The 15285-nt window shown below is 49.5% G+C and overlaps 1 protein-coding gene across 2 annotated transcripts; it reads right to left on the bottom strand.

Annotated features, from left to right (window-relative positions):
- Positions 1 to 309: 309 nt before the first annotated feature.
- On the bottom strand, positions 310 to 12602 carry PCYOX1L (prenylcysteine oxidase 1 like). Of its 2 annotated transcripts, NM_001075673.1 has the most exon segments (6): positions 312 to 1271; positions 1722 to 1862; positions 4292 to 4503; positions 6383 to 6557; positions 8030 to 8236; positions 12454 to 12551. In NM_001075673.1, coding segments are annotated over 6 exon segments (1479 nt in total). In that variant the 5' UTR covers positions 12539 to 12551; the 3' UTR covers positions 312 to 612.
- Positions 12603 to 15285: the final 2683 nt, after the last annotated feature.

The raw sequence follows: 15285 nt of genomic DNA, 5'->3' as shown, positions 1-15285 counted from the left end.
TCCTTGTATACTTCCAGGCACCTCCTTCAAATGCAGTGTTGTTTAAAAACTTGGATGGTATCTAGTTAAAGTTCTTAACTAGGTACTTGCATCTAGGAAGCCTACCATAAATAGGAGCTATTATCCTGTCTTATTTATGTTTTCTCATCTTCCCTCTATTTGTAACTATCTGGTTACATATGTTTCATTGGAGGTGTTCCTTAGGTACCTGTTGGGAGTAGACAATAAAGAAATTGGATTCAAAGTTTTCTGCCTTATATTCCCTACCACGGTTATCACCGTCTTCTACTTAGAAAACAAAGTCAGAAGCAGCTTAAGATGGGTTTTTATTTCTTAAAAAAAAAAAATAAATAAGTGAATACATTGGCTTGAATGTTCTTCCCCTTCTTTTACTCTCCCCCTTCAAAAAAAAAAAAACCACCACTGTGAGAATCCTTAAGATGGAAAGGCAGAGAGTGGGTCACCAGGACCCACACCGGAGGGAAAGGACACTCCACACAGGAGGGGTCAGAGAAGGACTCTGTGGGTGCACGTGGCTTATACGATCTTGGCTGTTGTGAAGGGAGTCCTTCTTCAGCAGAGGCTGGACATTTCCAGCTCTCCTCGGAGCCCTCACAGCTCAGTCTTCACCTTGTGCATCAAATCCTTTTGGTCAATCTTGTCTAGGTCCTGGTACCAGCGGTTGAAAGCCAGCAGTGCCACGTTCTTGGCAGCCACAGCCGTCACCTCCACGGAGCTGGCCGCCCACTCCAGGGCATTGAGGTGGAAGAGCTGGTCATGCAGTGTGAACCGTGGGAGGGGAGTGTGGGGGCTATGGACGGGGTGGGCCTGCCACTCGGCCGTCTGGACTGAGTAATAGGAGCGAAAGAGGGTCTTCAGCTGGGACCGGAGGAGGGGCTGGGGGGACTGGACTCGCCAAACAGCGGCCTCCTGAGGCTGCTTCCGCCGGAAGCTGGCTGAGATGTTGACAGGACAGATGTTGTCCAGGGCACAGAAGAAGGTGGGGAAATCTGTGGTAAGGATATTGGCAAAGGGGAAAAGCTTAGGGTCGGGGAAGCCAAAGTAGGAAGAGTTGAGGTAGCCATGGACCAAGGAGACGATGGTGGGCTGGAAAGAGCCCTGGACGACATCAATGGGTGGGTCGAATCCTTCAAAGGCGATGGTGCTGCTGTTGTCCAGGTGCAGGGGGGTGGCGATGACCACTATGTCATAGTTGTCAGAGCCCGTGCCCGCCTCATTCTCATACCTGACCCGATACAAGGGTTTCCCCTCTGGACGGAGAGAGAAGAGAACACAAAAGTCAACTTCTTTCTCGGCTTCTACCCACTTATCTGCTGTCCAGGGCCTAGCACCGAGGGGACAAGACCCTGGGTGCAGCCGTGCCGTCCAGCTGCTGTGTCAGTTTTTCAATGCTGGTATGGTGGCAGGGCGAGCCCTGGACCGGAATCAGGAAACCCAAACTCTTTCTCTGGCTGTGGCGCTGACTGGCTAGGGAGCATGGACAAGGCTGTGGCTCAGAGTCCTCAGTGGTCAAATGAATGGGGCTAGATGAGTGCAAGTCTCTGCTTTCTGCTCTGACATTTTAATCAGGACAACAGTGCCCTCTGGTGTCGCTTGGCAGTGCTGGGACCTGCACCCCAGCAGAGGAGTTTTAGGGATAGAGGAGGAAGTGTTCATTGTATAGGAAGGGAGGGGTTATGGCCCCTGCTCTGTCTACTTACCTGTTGGCTGCAGGGTCACAGTGGTCACCGTGGCATGGATCACGTTGGCCTTGGTGAGCTTCAGCAGACCAGAACAAACCAGCTTGTTGCCTCCCTCCACAGACCACAGGCTACCTTGGGCCCCCGCTAGAGACATGGCTCCTGGGCAAAAGGGGAGGGAGGGTGATCAGTGGCTTCTCAACCTCTAGGCAGTGGGGCTGGAGAGGCCAGCACCATCCTACTCAGGCCTCTGTCCCAGGCCAAGACTCCCCCCAACTCCCGCAGGGAGAGACAATACACAGAGATAGATACGATAGAATTCACAATGTTGTAAAGTAAAAACATTATGCTCAGTGCAAGAGCCCCTATAGAAGAACACAGATTGTATGATTCTATTTAAATAGACTGCCCAGAATGGGCAAATCCACAGAAACACAGAGCAGATTTGTGGTTGCCTAGGGCTGGAAGGCTAGGGGATGTTGGGGGAACTGATGGCTACAGGGATGAGTTTTGAGGGCAGTGAAAATGTTCTCAAATTGATTGTGGTGATGGAGACACGGGTGTATGTGTGTGCACGCTCAGTCTCTCAGTCATGTCTGGCTCTTTGCGACCCTGTGGACCATAGCCCACCAGGCTCCTCTGTCCATGGGATTTTTTTCAGCGAGAATTCTAGAGTGGGTTGCCATTTCTTCCTCCAGGGGATATTCCCGACCCAGGGATTGAACCCATTGCTTCTGCATTAGCAGGTGAATTCTTTATTGCTGTGTCACCAGGGAAGCCAGATGGAGACACAACTCTGAGTGGTCTGAAAGCCATTGACTCCTACATTTTAAATGCGTGCACTGCATGATACATGAATTATATATCAAAGGATACCTACAAGGTGCTGGGAGAATGAGCAGGGTCATCTTGCTGAGGGGACACTAGGCAGGACCAGAAGGCTGGGAAGGAACGAGCAGCGGCCAGAGGAAGAGTATCCTAGGCATGTGGGAGGTACTTGTTAATTATAAACCCTTTCATTCATTTATTTAGCAAAAATGGTCTGAGTGCCTATGATGGTCAGCACTGTTGTAAGGATTTCTCAGTAAACAAAGGGGAAAGATTCCCATTGGGAAGCCTGCATTCGAGTGGGAGGAAATAAAATAAGTCAATTCAGTAGCCTGGTAGGGCAAGGGGACCAGGACTCCTGGGGGTGGGAAAGGTTATGCAGCTTCAATGAAAAGGCAACATCTTCACAGAGACATGGGAAGCAAGAGTTTACTATGACTGCGTCTCCAGGAAGGTTCTTCCAGGCAGAGGGATGGCCGCACAAAAGCCTCAAGGTGGGAGAGTACCTGGGACGCTGGAGACACGGCAAGAAGACCAGAGTGGCTGGTCTGGGGTGCGTGAGTGGTGAGATGGTGAGGCCTAGACCACAGGGCCCTGAAGACCACTGGAAGGACTTTGGATTTTCCCTGAAGGAAAGTAGGAGCCATTACAGTCTTACACGCAGGCCTGTCAGGATCTGTCTTTTGTTTTAAAAGGATCATCTGGGTGAGGTGTTGAGCTTGGAGGGGCCAGGGAGTGGGCAGAGGGTGGGGGACCTGGTAGGAGACTTGTAGCAATCCTGGTGAAGGATGCTAGTGCTTAGACCAAGGAAGAGGCATTGCTAGGAAGCAGTCAGGTTCTAGGTATACATGGAAGGCAAAGCAGATGGGATTTCCTGACATATGACACAAAGGGTATGAAAGAAAGCAATGATTCAAGGTTTTGGCTGGAGCAACCGAAAGGAGTAATTACCAGCCAGCCTATGGGGAGGCTGGGAGGGGCAGGCTTGAGGGGAAAGATCAGAAGCTCAGGTTTGGGTGCACTGAGTCTGAGACGCCCATTAGCCGTTCCAGTGTGGACACAGGGTGACGGCTGACACATGAGCTTGCAGTTCTGGAGACAGGTCTGGGCTAGAGGTCATGTTTGGGAGTCAGGTGGGTGGAACTGAAGCCCCAAGACTGGCTGAGCTCACCAAGGGAGGCTGAGTAGTTGAGAGCAGAGGAGGACACAGGACTGAGCCTGGGCCTTCCATGTTAGGAGGCAGGAGAGGAGAAGAACCCAGCCAAGCAGGCCAGTGAGTGCCTGTGTAGTTCCTTGGCCTTGAATGCCCCTCCCCAGCCCTCACCGCCCCAATAAAATCCTACTGTATCTTTCAAGGCCCAGAATAGTTACCACACCTTGGGGAAGATGTGCCTTGATGTCTTTCTTGGGCAGATCTGTGTCCTGTGCTGGAAGATGGTGGGTGATATATGTGCCTGCCCACCCCAGTAATGAGCTGGGAAGATGCAGTGCTCTAATAAGTGGAATCCCAGGGGCCCAGAGGTCTTAGCGGGGCAGATTATGAAACCAATCCAAACAGGAGTGGCAGAAACATCCCAGACCTGAGATCTGAGCTTCCCTTTCACTGTGAAGTGAGGTGAACACCATCTCCTGCCAACTGAGAGGACGGATGCCAGAATCAAAGGGTGTTGGGGTGATGTCATGTACTGAGTTGGGTAAATGTAAGGTTATTACAAGGAGGGCTGGGGAAGGGCAGGTGGGCAGGCTGAGGGCTGGAGGCTTACCGGCAAAGGCGGGCATCGCTGCTGACTGGCCATAGCTGGCCCGCAGAACGGCGGAGACTACGTCGTCGATAAAACGCTGGGTGACGCCCACCTGGAGCAGGGACTCAGCCACGGAGCGCTGGGTCATGTTGACGAAGGCAGATTCTCCCAGCGAGTAGAGCAGTTCCTCCACACCCGAGAAGGCATAACCGTGGGCCTGGTACTTATAGATCCTGGGAGACATATGGACCCAGAGCTCTTGTGCAGAAAGGCCTTTCTGCTGACCACCTGCCGCTGGGTCACTGCACCTGGGGGCCCACCCCTCCTCTCCATGTAGGGGTGGGAGAGGAAGCTTGTTATGTTACCTTGGCCTATTTGCTGGCTATGGTGGGCCCGTCCCACCTGAAGGGACAGCCCAGAGGGAAGGGCAAACACTTTGGATCCCACCAGAACCTGGCTTCACATGGTGGCTCCTCTGAATGACAATCATATCACCTCTCAAGTCGCTCCCTGATGAGGTTGCAGTCCTCTTCTCACTCAGCTGGGACTGCCAAGCAGTGGTCCATGCCCACCCCCACTGACATATCCCCTCTCCAGCAACAACAGCTCTTCCCTGGCTTCTAGGACCACACTGGACCCCATGGCAGCTGCTTTATGCCAAAGTTGTCACCCTCTCTGCTGGCTTGGCCTGTCTTCCCCTGTGTCTTGGTCCAACGAGGCTCCCACTCACCCCCTCGCTAATGTCTTCTTCCCCCACGACTCTCCCCACCTTGAGGACTGGCATTTGCCTGGAGCTGTCGGCTGATGGACTTTTGGATAGTGGCCTTTGGAATGTTGCTTCTGCTCGGGCTGTTCTGTAAATGTGCCGGGTTTGGTTGTTGACAAGAAGCCCAAATGGAGGTATCCAGAAAGCAATTAGAGACTGCTTAGGTAGTGGGTCGGGAACTTAAGGGGAAACTGGGGCTCACAGGTGGAGGTTGTCTCCCACAAAAGGGAGAACTTGGTGCTGGGGGGTTGGATAAAATTGACAAGGGAGAAAAATATATGAAAGAGGAAAGAGAAGTGAAGAACTAACTTTGGGGATACCTGGAGAGTACAAGGAAGAAGTGCCATAAAAAAGCATAGTTATAGGAGTGGGAAGAGCAGAGAAGTGCCAGAAACCAGGAAGGAGGCCTGGAGGCCATGAACAAGTGTCTGATCCTGAAGTCTCTGCACCTAGGCCAGGAAACGGAGAACCTCTGGAAGGACTGACTGTCGGGGAGAGCTGGGGACTAGCCTGGTGAGTGAGTGGACTATGAGGGGTTGACAGAGTGACAACAGGATACTTATCCTTCTTATTTGGAGTTGATGGGGAGGGGGCTGGGGCATAAGGAGGAGGAACTGGTAAAGAAAGGTGTTTGTTCTAGATAGGCCTGGAGGACAGAAGAGTTTGTAAATGGTGGTCCACAGGTTGCTTGTGGCCTGCAGGTATGTCTTATTTGCCTTGTGAGATGAACTGGTTGCACATATTGAAAAACTAATCTCACATACAACTGGATTTCCAGTTTCTTCTGAAAAACCGGAATTTGCCCTGTAAGGCTGGCATTCCCACGTGGCCACAGGGGGTTTGAGCAGAGGGCTAGCTGCCCATTCCAATAGGGCCTGGCTCTTCAGGACCCCTTATCCTTCCCTTTCACTAAACTGCTTCATTTATTCATACCCCAGGCAGGCCCTTGAAGGTGGCTGAGTTTGCAACCCATGCTTTTTTTTGGCCAGAGCACAAGGGATGTGGGATTTTTTAGTTCCCTGACCAGGGATCAAACCCATGACCCTTGCACTAGAAACACAGAGTCTTAACCACTGGACCACCAGGGAAGTCTTGCAACCCATGCTTTTATTTACCAGTTTAGCTAAGGGAAAGAGGATGCCAGTGTGACAACACGAGAGACAAGTACCGCTGTACTAAAGTAAGTCCCTTCCTGATGCTGGGGGTGTGCTCAGAGCCTGGGTGGAATTCTCACACCCAGTGAGTACCTTTTCCGTTTTGACAATGTACAGTCAAGTTGGTTCCTTCTGCACCTCTTTTCCTCTCTCCCTCTGGAAGGCCCTCCCCAAGGCTCTGCCCAGCCCTACCTCATGAACTTCTCCATGACCTCCTCCACCCACATCTGCAGTCTCAGGAAGCTGATGCCGTAGTGCCACCAGAGGCGGAAGAGGTTCAGCAGGTACCAGTCTGTCTCCTCCAGCACGAAGTTCTCCCCATTGAAGATGGCGCTCCTGCCTCCCACCTCGCGCCGGTGCCGCAGCCCTGAGGAGACAATGAAGAGGCCCTTAGGTCCCCTACAGAGGCCCCCCTGAACCCCAGGGGAACCTAGCAATGCCAGAAGCTTAAATTCAGGGCCATCCTGAAGGATGGCTCCACTAAAGGGAATGTGACACTATGTTTGGTGCATCTGTGCTGCTTGTTCAACAACAGTAAACAGTGTGCTGGGGAGATGTCTGGCCCGCCTAGTCAACAAAGAAATGAAAATTAAACTCATATTCCGTTTTAGATGTTTTCCTAACAGGGATCCACTCAGCCATGAGTGAGGGAGATTCAGTCGTCATCCTGGATCGTCTAGGGGCTGAGAGCCACGGGGCTTGCTCTGGAATGGTGGCCCGGGGCACCAAGGCCACAGGGAAGAAATCACAGCTCCTGATAACCACCTGCACTCTACAACTAACAGAGCACCGAAGCTTTGGATCTCACTTCATCCTCTCACAGTCTCGGGAGAGGCAGAACAAGAGTCAGTATCCCCCAGGTAAAGATGGATGGATGGAAAGTGAGGCTTAGAGATTATAGGGCCTGCTCTAAGTCATGGACTTTTCTTTCTTTCCCTCCTATTCCTGTCCCTAAATCACAAAGTTCCCCTACCCAGACGCAACCAGTAAGTATATTCCTTCACCATCCTTCTAGAGATATTTTGTGCCAACACTTATAAATGTGTACACATCTGTGAGCTGTCTCTCCCTCCACCCACCCCCATATACTATTAATATACACAGTGGCCTGCACCTTACTGACATGTGCATCTTAAGAGAGTGTTCTATACCTGGGCATACAGGACTTGGCTACTGAATAGTCTGCTGTGTGCTTAAACAATATTTAGTCTCAGATCCTAGTGGATGGGCAGGTAGAATATTTTCAACTTTTTACTATTACAAACAGTGCTGTAACGAGTAACCTTGTGTGTCTGCTGCTCTGTACATCTGTGAGCACACTTACGGGATCACTTCTGAGAAGTGGAATTTCTGCATCCAGTGGTACATATATTTGTGGTTTTGACAGATGCTGCTGGGGTTGAATCTCAGCTCTCTCGCTTATTAGCTGTAGGGCCTTAGCCCAGGTGTATGAGCCTCAGTTGCCTTGGGAGGATATACAACACCCATCTTGCAGGCTGGTAGGAGGATTAGAAGTAATGTCTATGTATGACCCAGAAGGATGCCAGGTGCTTGGCAAGCACACAGCATGTGGAAGCCGTTATGATTATAGATTACTGAGAAGCAGTAAACTGATGGGGAGAGAAACTAGTCTGGGGGTGGGGCTGTCAAACCTGAATTCTAATCCGGGCTCTGCAACTAACTCACTGTGTAACCTCAGGCAAGTTCCTTCCCCTCTCTGGTCTCAGCTGCTCCATCTGTAAAATGAGGAGATTGGGCACATGACCTTCTGGCCTTGACCATCTGGGTCACCTGGGAAGGGCCCGAGGGCTGCCGCCAGCCCAAGGATGGTGCACTCACCCAGCTGCTTGACGAAACCCTGCATGTGGAGGCTCAGGGAGTGAAAGGAGGCGGCGCCACTCTCATAGTGCTGCTTGTTGACGGAGATGGTGGCTAGGCGGCCGCCCACGGTCCCCTTCTCAAACACGTCGATCTGCACCCGGGGGCCAAAGTGCTGTTGGAGGAAGTGGGCCACAGCAGAGCCCCCGATTCCAGCTCCAACCACAGCTGTCATCAGGCCCAGGAGGCAGGCGTGGGGAGAGACAGAGCAGGGGTGTGAGACTGTGGGTCACTCCTTCTCAGTCTCCTGGGCCAGTGGTTTCCTAGGTACTCGCATCTCATAGGCTTCTAACATCTCCAAAAGGAAATCTGTAGACTAGTGCTTAGTAAAGTGTTAGCTTCTCAGTCTTTCCGATTCTTTGCAACCCCATGAACTATAGCCTGCTAGGCTCCTCCATCCATGGAATTCGCCAGGCAGTAAAGCTATCAAACAGCAAAGTACAATCTGCAAACTACCACCTACTATAACCCTTATTTTATAAAAGAAAAAGACAAGTTAGCAGCAAAGGGGCAGGGAAGAATCTCAAAATTTATTTAAGGGAATAAATCTAGCTTTATACAAACTCATTGAAAGTCAAAGTGAAAGTCACTCAGTCGTGTCTGACTCTTTGCAACCCCATGGACTGTATGTAGCCTGCCTGGCTGCTCTGTCCATGGAATTCTCCAGGCCAGAATACTGTTCCCTTTTCTAGGGGATCTTCCCAACCCAGGGATCGAACCCAGGTCTCTCACATTGCAGGTGGATTCTTAACCATCTGAGCCACCAGGGATATTTTACTATGAATTGGTGAATACCTGGTCACTGCCAGGTAATTAGGTTAGATTAGTATTAGGAATCCACTCCTTAATCCAGGGGTTGGCAAACTACAGCCTGAGAGCCAAATCAAGGCAGATTTCTGTTTTTGTAAGCTGAAGCTTTATTGGAATGGAACCATGCACTTTCTTTTGCTTATTGGCTATGGCTCTTTCATGCCAGGCAGAGTTGAGTAAAGTTGGAACAGAGGCTATAAGCACAGCCTAAAATATTTACTCTCTGGCATTTAACTTAAGAAGTCAGCCAACCCTTGGTCTATTGCAACTTCTCACCTGACACTTAAGTCATTTCCACATCCATGTTTGCCAAGCCTCAAATGCACCCTGTGACAGATAACTAGTCACTATATAGGGCACTCTATTCCACTTTGGACTCTTGTTATAGTTTCAGCTTTTTGACATCTTTTTGGGTCTTACCTACTGTCTTTACTTCTCCTCCTTCTTTCCTTAGTTAGTTGCAAACTTAGTTCATATACCACCAATATTCTGATCCAAGTCACTGAGAAAAGTGTGTTACTGGTCAGGGCTCTGAGGTGCTGCTAGGAACCACTGACCAAACAGATAGTAATCATTACACAGCACTGAGAGGATAGTGAAGCAGCTGTGAAGCTACTGAGTTGGACAGCCATGCTACCCACAGTTTTTGTCCACCAGGTATCTAAGACACAGCTTTCCTCTCACTGACAGTCTAGTAACATATCAAAGAGAAGGAGATTTGTCCTTACTAGACCCATGTTGGGCTTTCCAGGTGGCGCAGTAGTCAAGAATTTGCCTGCCAATGTAGGAGGTACAAGAGATGCACGTTCGATCCTTGGATCAGGAAGATCCCCTGGAGGAGGAAATGGCAAAACCCACTCCAGTATTCGCGTGCACACGTGTGCACGCGCACACACACACACACACACCCACTTGTTGGACCCTAAGACTACTAACTCTTGTCAAGAAGGCAAAACTACAAGGTTCTTTATGATCTGGTCTCCATTTACTTATTCCATGTCCTGCCTCAGCCTTGCAACACTCCACCTTTTTGTCTGCCTCAATTTCTTTTTTTGGCCATACCATGCAGCATATGGATCTTAATTCCTTGACCAGGGATAGAACTCGTGCCCCCTGTAGTGGAAGCACAGAGTCTCAACCACTGGACTGCCAGGTTAGTCCCCTGCCTCAGCTTCTTTTGCTGTGGAACAGACTTCGCCCTGTCACGCCTGTGCCTTTGCCCACGTCGTTCCCTTTGTCAGAAACGCTCTGTTGTCTTTTGCCTTGCTGACCTCTGTGGCCCTTATATGTCATTCTTAGCTGGCTGGCCTGACCTGCCTAAGACAACTGTCCCTCCTACATATTCCCACAGCGTACTCTCCTTACCCTGGCCTGGTCCATGGGACACTACTCAAATGATCTGTCAAGGACTGAGGGTCCCTATGTCCCCAGATTCTGGCAGGCAGTAGAGCTCACTATTGCATTTTGAAAGAACAAATTACTTCTTTATTCTCAGTGTTTACAAAGCCGCTTCCAAGGATACCCTTTAACCTTTTAAACCAAGTGCTTCCCACCCTTTCCATTTTTGACAAAGCCCTGAATTACCCTCCCCCCCCCCCCCCCCCAGAGAAATTGCTATCACAAGACCTGGAAGCTGCCTAAAGGCTATAGGGAAGCAGAAGACCTCATCTCACTAAGAAATGGCTCCTTCAACACCAATGACCTGACACCTGCTCTCTAGTCTGTGGTAAGATTTACTGGACATAGAATGAATGGAACAGAGAGGGCCCTGTAGCAATGTAGATTGGGATCCTGGAGGATAGTGGGTTTTACCAGTGAGCAGAAACCCATTCTCTGCAGAGAGAACAGCATAAGCAGGGCCCAGGTGGGATTCTGGGGGACTTTTAAGGGTCTGATGCCACACTGAGGTGTTCAGATTTGATCATGAAGCAGCCTGAGGGTTACAACATCTTAACAGGAAGCCCCTCATTCCCATTGTGGGTAGAGTCCAAGCCACCGAGGATGCACAGAGGCTCTTATCAGAGCAGTGAGGAAAATTAAGAAAGTTGCAGGAAGCTTGGCATTGCCAAATCTCTTGCCTTGATGATGCCTGGGGTGAAGTGGGTAGGACCAGCTGGAATGAGGCAGGCAGCAAGTTCTGCATTGGCAGAAATGGTTGAGCTGTGAGAAGGTCCTACCCCTTCCTCAGTGGTCACTGGTAAATGCCATGCTCTGCTGCCCTTTCTCAAGAGATGCGGGAGCCCTGCACATCAAGACCTTGCCTGCCTCATTCTTCCCCATCCTTCAAAGCCTGGCTCCAAATCCATCTCCTTCATCAAGCCTTCTCTATCCATTCCAGCTCTCAGGATTCTCTCTCCTCTGAAAACCCTAAATGTTTAGTCCTAAATTGATTTCTGGCACGCTTCAGCCTGTCTTAATCCTTTATGGCCTGAGCTGGGGTTTGGTAATGCAGACCTTAGCACTGCACTGGCCCCATTATGTCTGTGGTATTCCCATGGGGCAGCCCTCCCTCCCAGTGAGAGTCACTCCTCTCCCACACCAGAAACCCAGCATCTCTGTCTACAGGAATCTGATATATGAGGGACTTGAAAATCTTTGATTCATGTTGAATTAAAATGACAAATGTTAAGAGAAAAAAAGTATAAACAAATATGGAATGTTAGTCAGTTATATACATGATGAAGTATTTAGAAGTATGTCCTCATGTCTGCAATTTATTTTGAAAAGCATTAAAATCTAAGATGGATTAATGGACATGTGATAGGTCTGTGATAAAGCAAATATAGTAGCAGTTTCTTAACAACAGAATCTAGGTGCTGGGTAAAGAGATGATCAATGTGTAAGTCTTTAAACTTTGGTCTAGGTTTGAAAATTTTCAACATAAAATGTTGGGGGAAAAAAAGCAAATAAATAAGAAGACTGCTGTGAAAAATTCCTCATTTTGTCATTCAACAAATCTGTCCCCAGAGGACTTACCATGGGTTCTGTCTCTCCTAGAACTGTCTCCTACCCTCCATGAGGTTTTTGGCTTAGATGTTGCTTCTAGGAAGCCCTCCCAGAGCCCACAAAGACGGGTGACTGCCCTTCCTCTATATTCACAGTCTTTCTCAGCCTCAGCACTAACTTCCTTGTATTGTGCAGTCTCTCCTCCTCCGGACAGGAACTATGAACCAGTGCCTGCTACACAGACGACCCTCAATAAACCTGTGTGAATGACATCATCCAGACAGACCAGAGTCCTGGGGGCACCTGGCAAAGAGCCAGGTCGAGGGCAGATACTTAACGCCCCTGAACCTTCTGGTGAGATCAGTGACCAGTCCTGCCCCAAGGGTCTTTTCTGCCCCAGGTAGCCCTGGACACAGGCCCACGCCTCCCTCCCCATCAGCACCTTGCCTACTGCGGTCCCCTTCCTCGCCCAGTCGCAGTGCCTCGGCTCTTCTCCACCCAGCTCCTCTCCCGAGGACCCCTCCCTCGTCCAGCTGCCTTCCCCTTCCCCCATCCAGCTGCTCCCGGCTGACAACCCTTTTCCCTCGCAGCCCTCCCCAGATCTGCACCCCACCCAGTCCTTCCCGCACCGATTTTACTGGGCCGGGCATCGCCTGTAGCCGCGGCAGCGAGGAGCGCGGCCAGCGCGGCGAGGAGCCGGGCAGCGTGGGCCATGGCGGGCAGCGATGGGGGCAGCACGCCGGGGCTCGGGCACTGGAGGGTTGGCGCTGGGCTCCCCGCCCCGCCCCAGCGCCCAGCTGGCTGTTCCGCCTTCCAGCCTCGCTGGTCACAGCTTCTTATTGGACAAGCGGCAGTCCCTCTTCGGCACGAGGCCCTCATTAGCCGCATCTCTCTAGGGGCAGGCTCTGTCATTGGCAACTTCTCCGTCCCGCCTCCTGGATGCGGTTTCCTCATTGGCTGGCTTGTCTTGCTCCGGCGCAGGTGCGCGCGCTTTGGGTACTCAGCATCAGGACCCGGGCCCAGCTCCGGGGAGATTGATGATAGAGAAAGAACTGCAGCTTTGACGATCTCCGTTCAAATCCAACCTCTGAGCGTTACTAGCTCTGTAACGTGCCTTCTCCGTGTCCCATACAGTCTCCTGCTCTACCTTTCTAGGTGGTTGTGACAATCACGTGAAATAAGGCACGTGAAATCACTTGGCAGTGTCTGCAAGTGCTGGAGATTGCTGACCAACCATGCAGCCAGGATGGCTAGACGCTACTTGTTTCAGCATGCTGAAACAAAGCCAGATGCTTTCCAGACTGCTGTTAGTTACCACGTGTCTTTGCGGCTTTGACACACAGTTTGTGTCTCTGCCTTCTGCTTCAAAAACAAAAGGTAAGAGTTTCATCCACTCTTAGAGGGGAGAGGAAAGGTAGAAAGAAGAGATAAACTCCATTTTCACTCTCTAAGGAAACAAAAGCAGCTTCACTATGGCTAGTTAGCTACAGTATAAAGGACAGATTTCCTCTCACAGAAAATAAAATTGGGGATGAGTTTCAAAATAAAATAAGGAAAATTCATGTGTATTCAGTCAGATTATGGCTAAGAATAGAAATAGAAAGGACTCTGTGAAGAGTAAAAGGTCATAGAGCTGAGATTACAGCCAACTTTGTGAGTCTTAACATGGCCAAACTGGATTATTAGTAAAATGGTAGATGAATAAATATGCATTTCTCATAAAAAAAAAAAAAACCAAAAAAACACTTTTTGGTAATATTTATGTTAAAATGCAAAACCAGACTCAAGATACTCCTTTAAATTACTATGTTTTCTTTTTGGCCTCACTCTGTGGCATGTAATCTGCATTTCAACTTGTGCCCTCTGCATTGGGAGCAGTCTTAACCACTGGAATGCCAGGGAAGTGCCTTCCTTAATCATCTTTTAAAACAAGCATTCGTTGATTGCTTTGTGCCATGTTCTCTTATGTGCTAACAGTATGATCCATGCAGTATTTTTTTAATAGGGTAAAATCATATTAAAACTCAACTTTGCTTTTAATTTTAGTAAGTAAAGTAAATGTTGCTCAGTCATGTCCGGCTCTTTGTGATCCCATGGACTGTAGCCTACCAGGTTCCTCCGACCATAGGATTCTCCAGGCAAGAATACTGGAGTGGATTGCCATTTCCTTTTCCAGATCTTCCCAACCCAGGGATTGAACCCAGGTCTCCTGCATTGTAGGCAGACGGTTTACCATCTGAGCCAATTTTAGGGTCCTTGGTAATTCTAGATTTTACAGCTCTTTTCTCCTGTTAGGAAAAAATTCTTCCAATCCCACAATACCATGTGTATCAAAGTTATAGGACAAATGCAAAAAAGCTGTTTAAGAGGAAAAGCAAGGAGCCATAATTCTGGTGGCCAAGGTACTAGTAGTGAGACTGGGAGTGGGGTTGGGTGATTCCATCAGTTATTTATTGCTGCATAACAAACTACCCCAAAACTTAGTGGCTAAAGGTAACACTTTTTTTTTGCCCATAAATCTGCACATTGGGCAGGACTCAGTGAGATGTCATCTGTTCCATGTGATGTCAAATGGGGCTGTTCCACTGGGGACTGGAAAGTCCACTTTCAAAGTGGTTCACTAAGGTGGCTGGCAGGTTGGTGCTGGCTGTCAGCTAAAAGCTCAGCCATGGCCCTTGGTTCTATTCCACTGGCTACCTGAGTTGGCTCTTTGGTTTGATGGCCAGGTATCAAGAGTGAGCATCCAGAGACAGGAAGGTGTGGGTCAGAAACCAGCAGTGTCACCTCCCTATAATCTACTGGTTCAGATTCAAGGAGATTTCAAAGCTGTTTTAAAACCTCCAGTGAATTTGAGAATGGAAAAGAGTAAGGATATACTTACCAACTAGCTCTGGGATTGTGAGAAACAATGGATTATGGAGCCAGGGTGGGAAGAATGATGAAAATGCAAAGCCAAAACTACAGAAAAGGCTGGCTACAAAGAGGGGCACTTAGCCAGGAGGCTGGGTATGTGGAAGCCAGTGGAGAAGCAGAGGTAAAGACAAGGCTAGGCAAAGGTTGGGAAGAGCACGTGGAAGCAGGCAGCCACATGCCAGTAATTGGATTGAGAGGATGGTCAGAAGTTCTGCAGTTCGAGTAAAATGATTAAAGCAGGTAAGATGATTAGAACCAAGAAGCAGGCACAAGAATATAAGGCAGTGCCAGACAGAAAGGCAGAAATAAATAGGAGTCTAGATTGAAGAAATACATAGAAATTAGAAGGAAGCAAGTCAAGGAGGTAAAAAAACAGACAAGACTTCAACACCAAGGCAAAATGACTGCACTGCATCCACTGGCCTGGGCAGCTGTGAGACCCCAAGTTCCCTCCACTGAGCGTCAACAGGTCGGTCAGCAATCAGTGAAGTGACCATGTCAATACACAGTATGATTCTGGCAGACAGTAAATACATGAAACGCAGTAA

The sequence above is a fragment of the Bos taurus genome, chromosome 7, assembly GCF_002263795.3.
Source record: "Bos taurus isolate L1 Dominette 01449 registration number 42190680 breed Hereford chromosome 7, ARS-UCD2.0, whole genome shotgun sequence".
Lineage (NCBI taxonomy): Eukaryota > Metazoa > Chordata > Mammalia > Artiodactyla > Bovidae > Bos > Bos taurus.
Note: the sequence above shows the minus strand (reverse complement) of the source record. Positions and strands in the feature narration are given on the sequence as shown.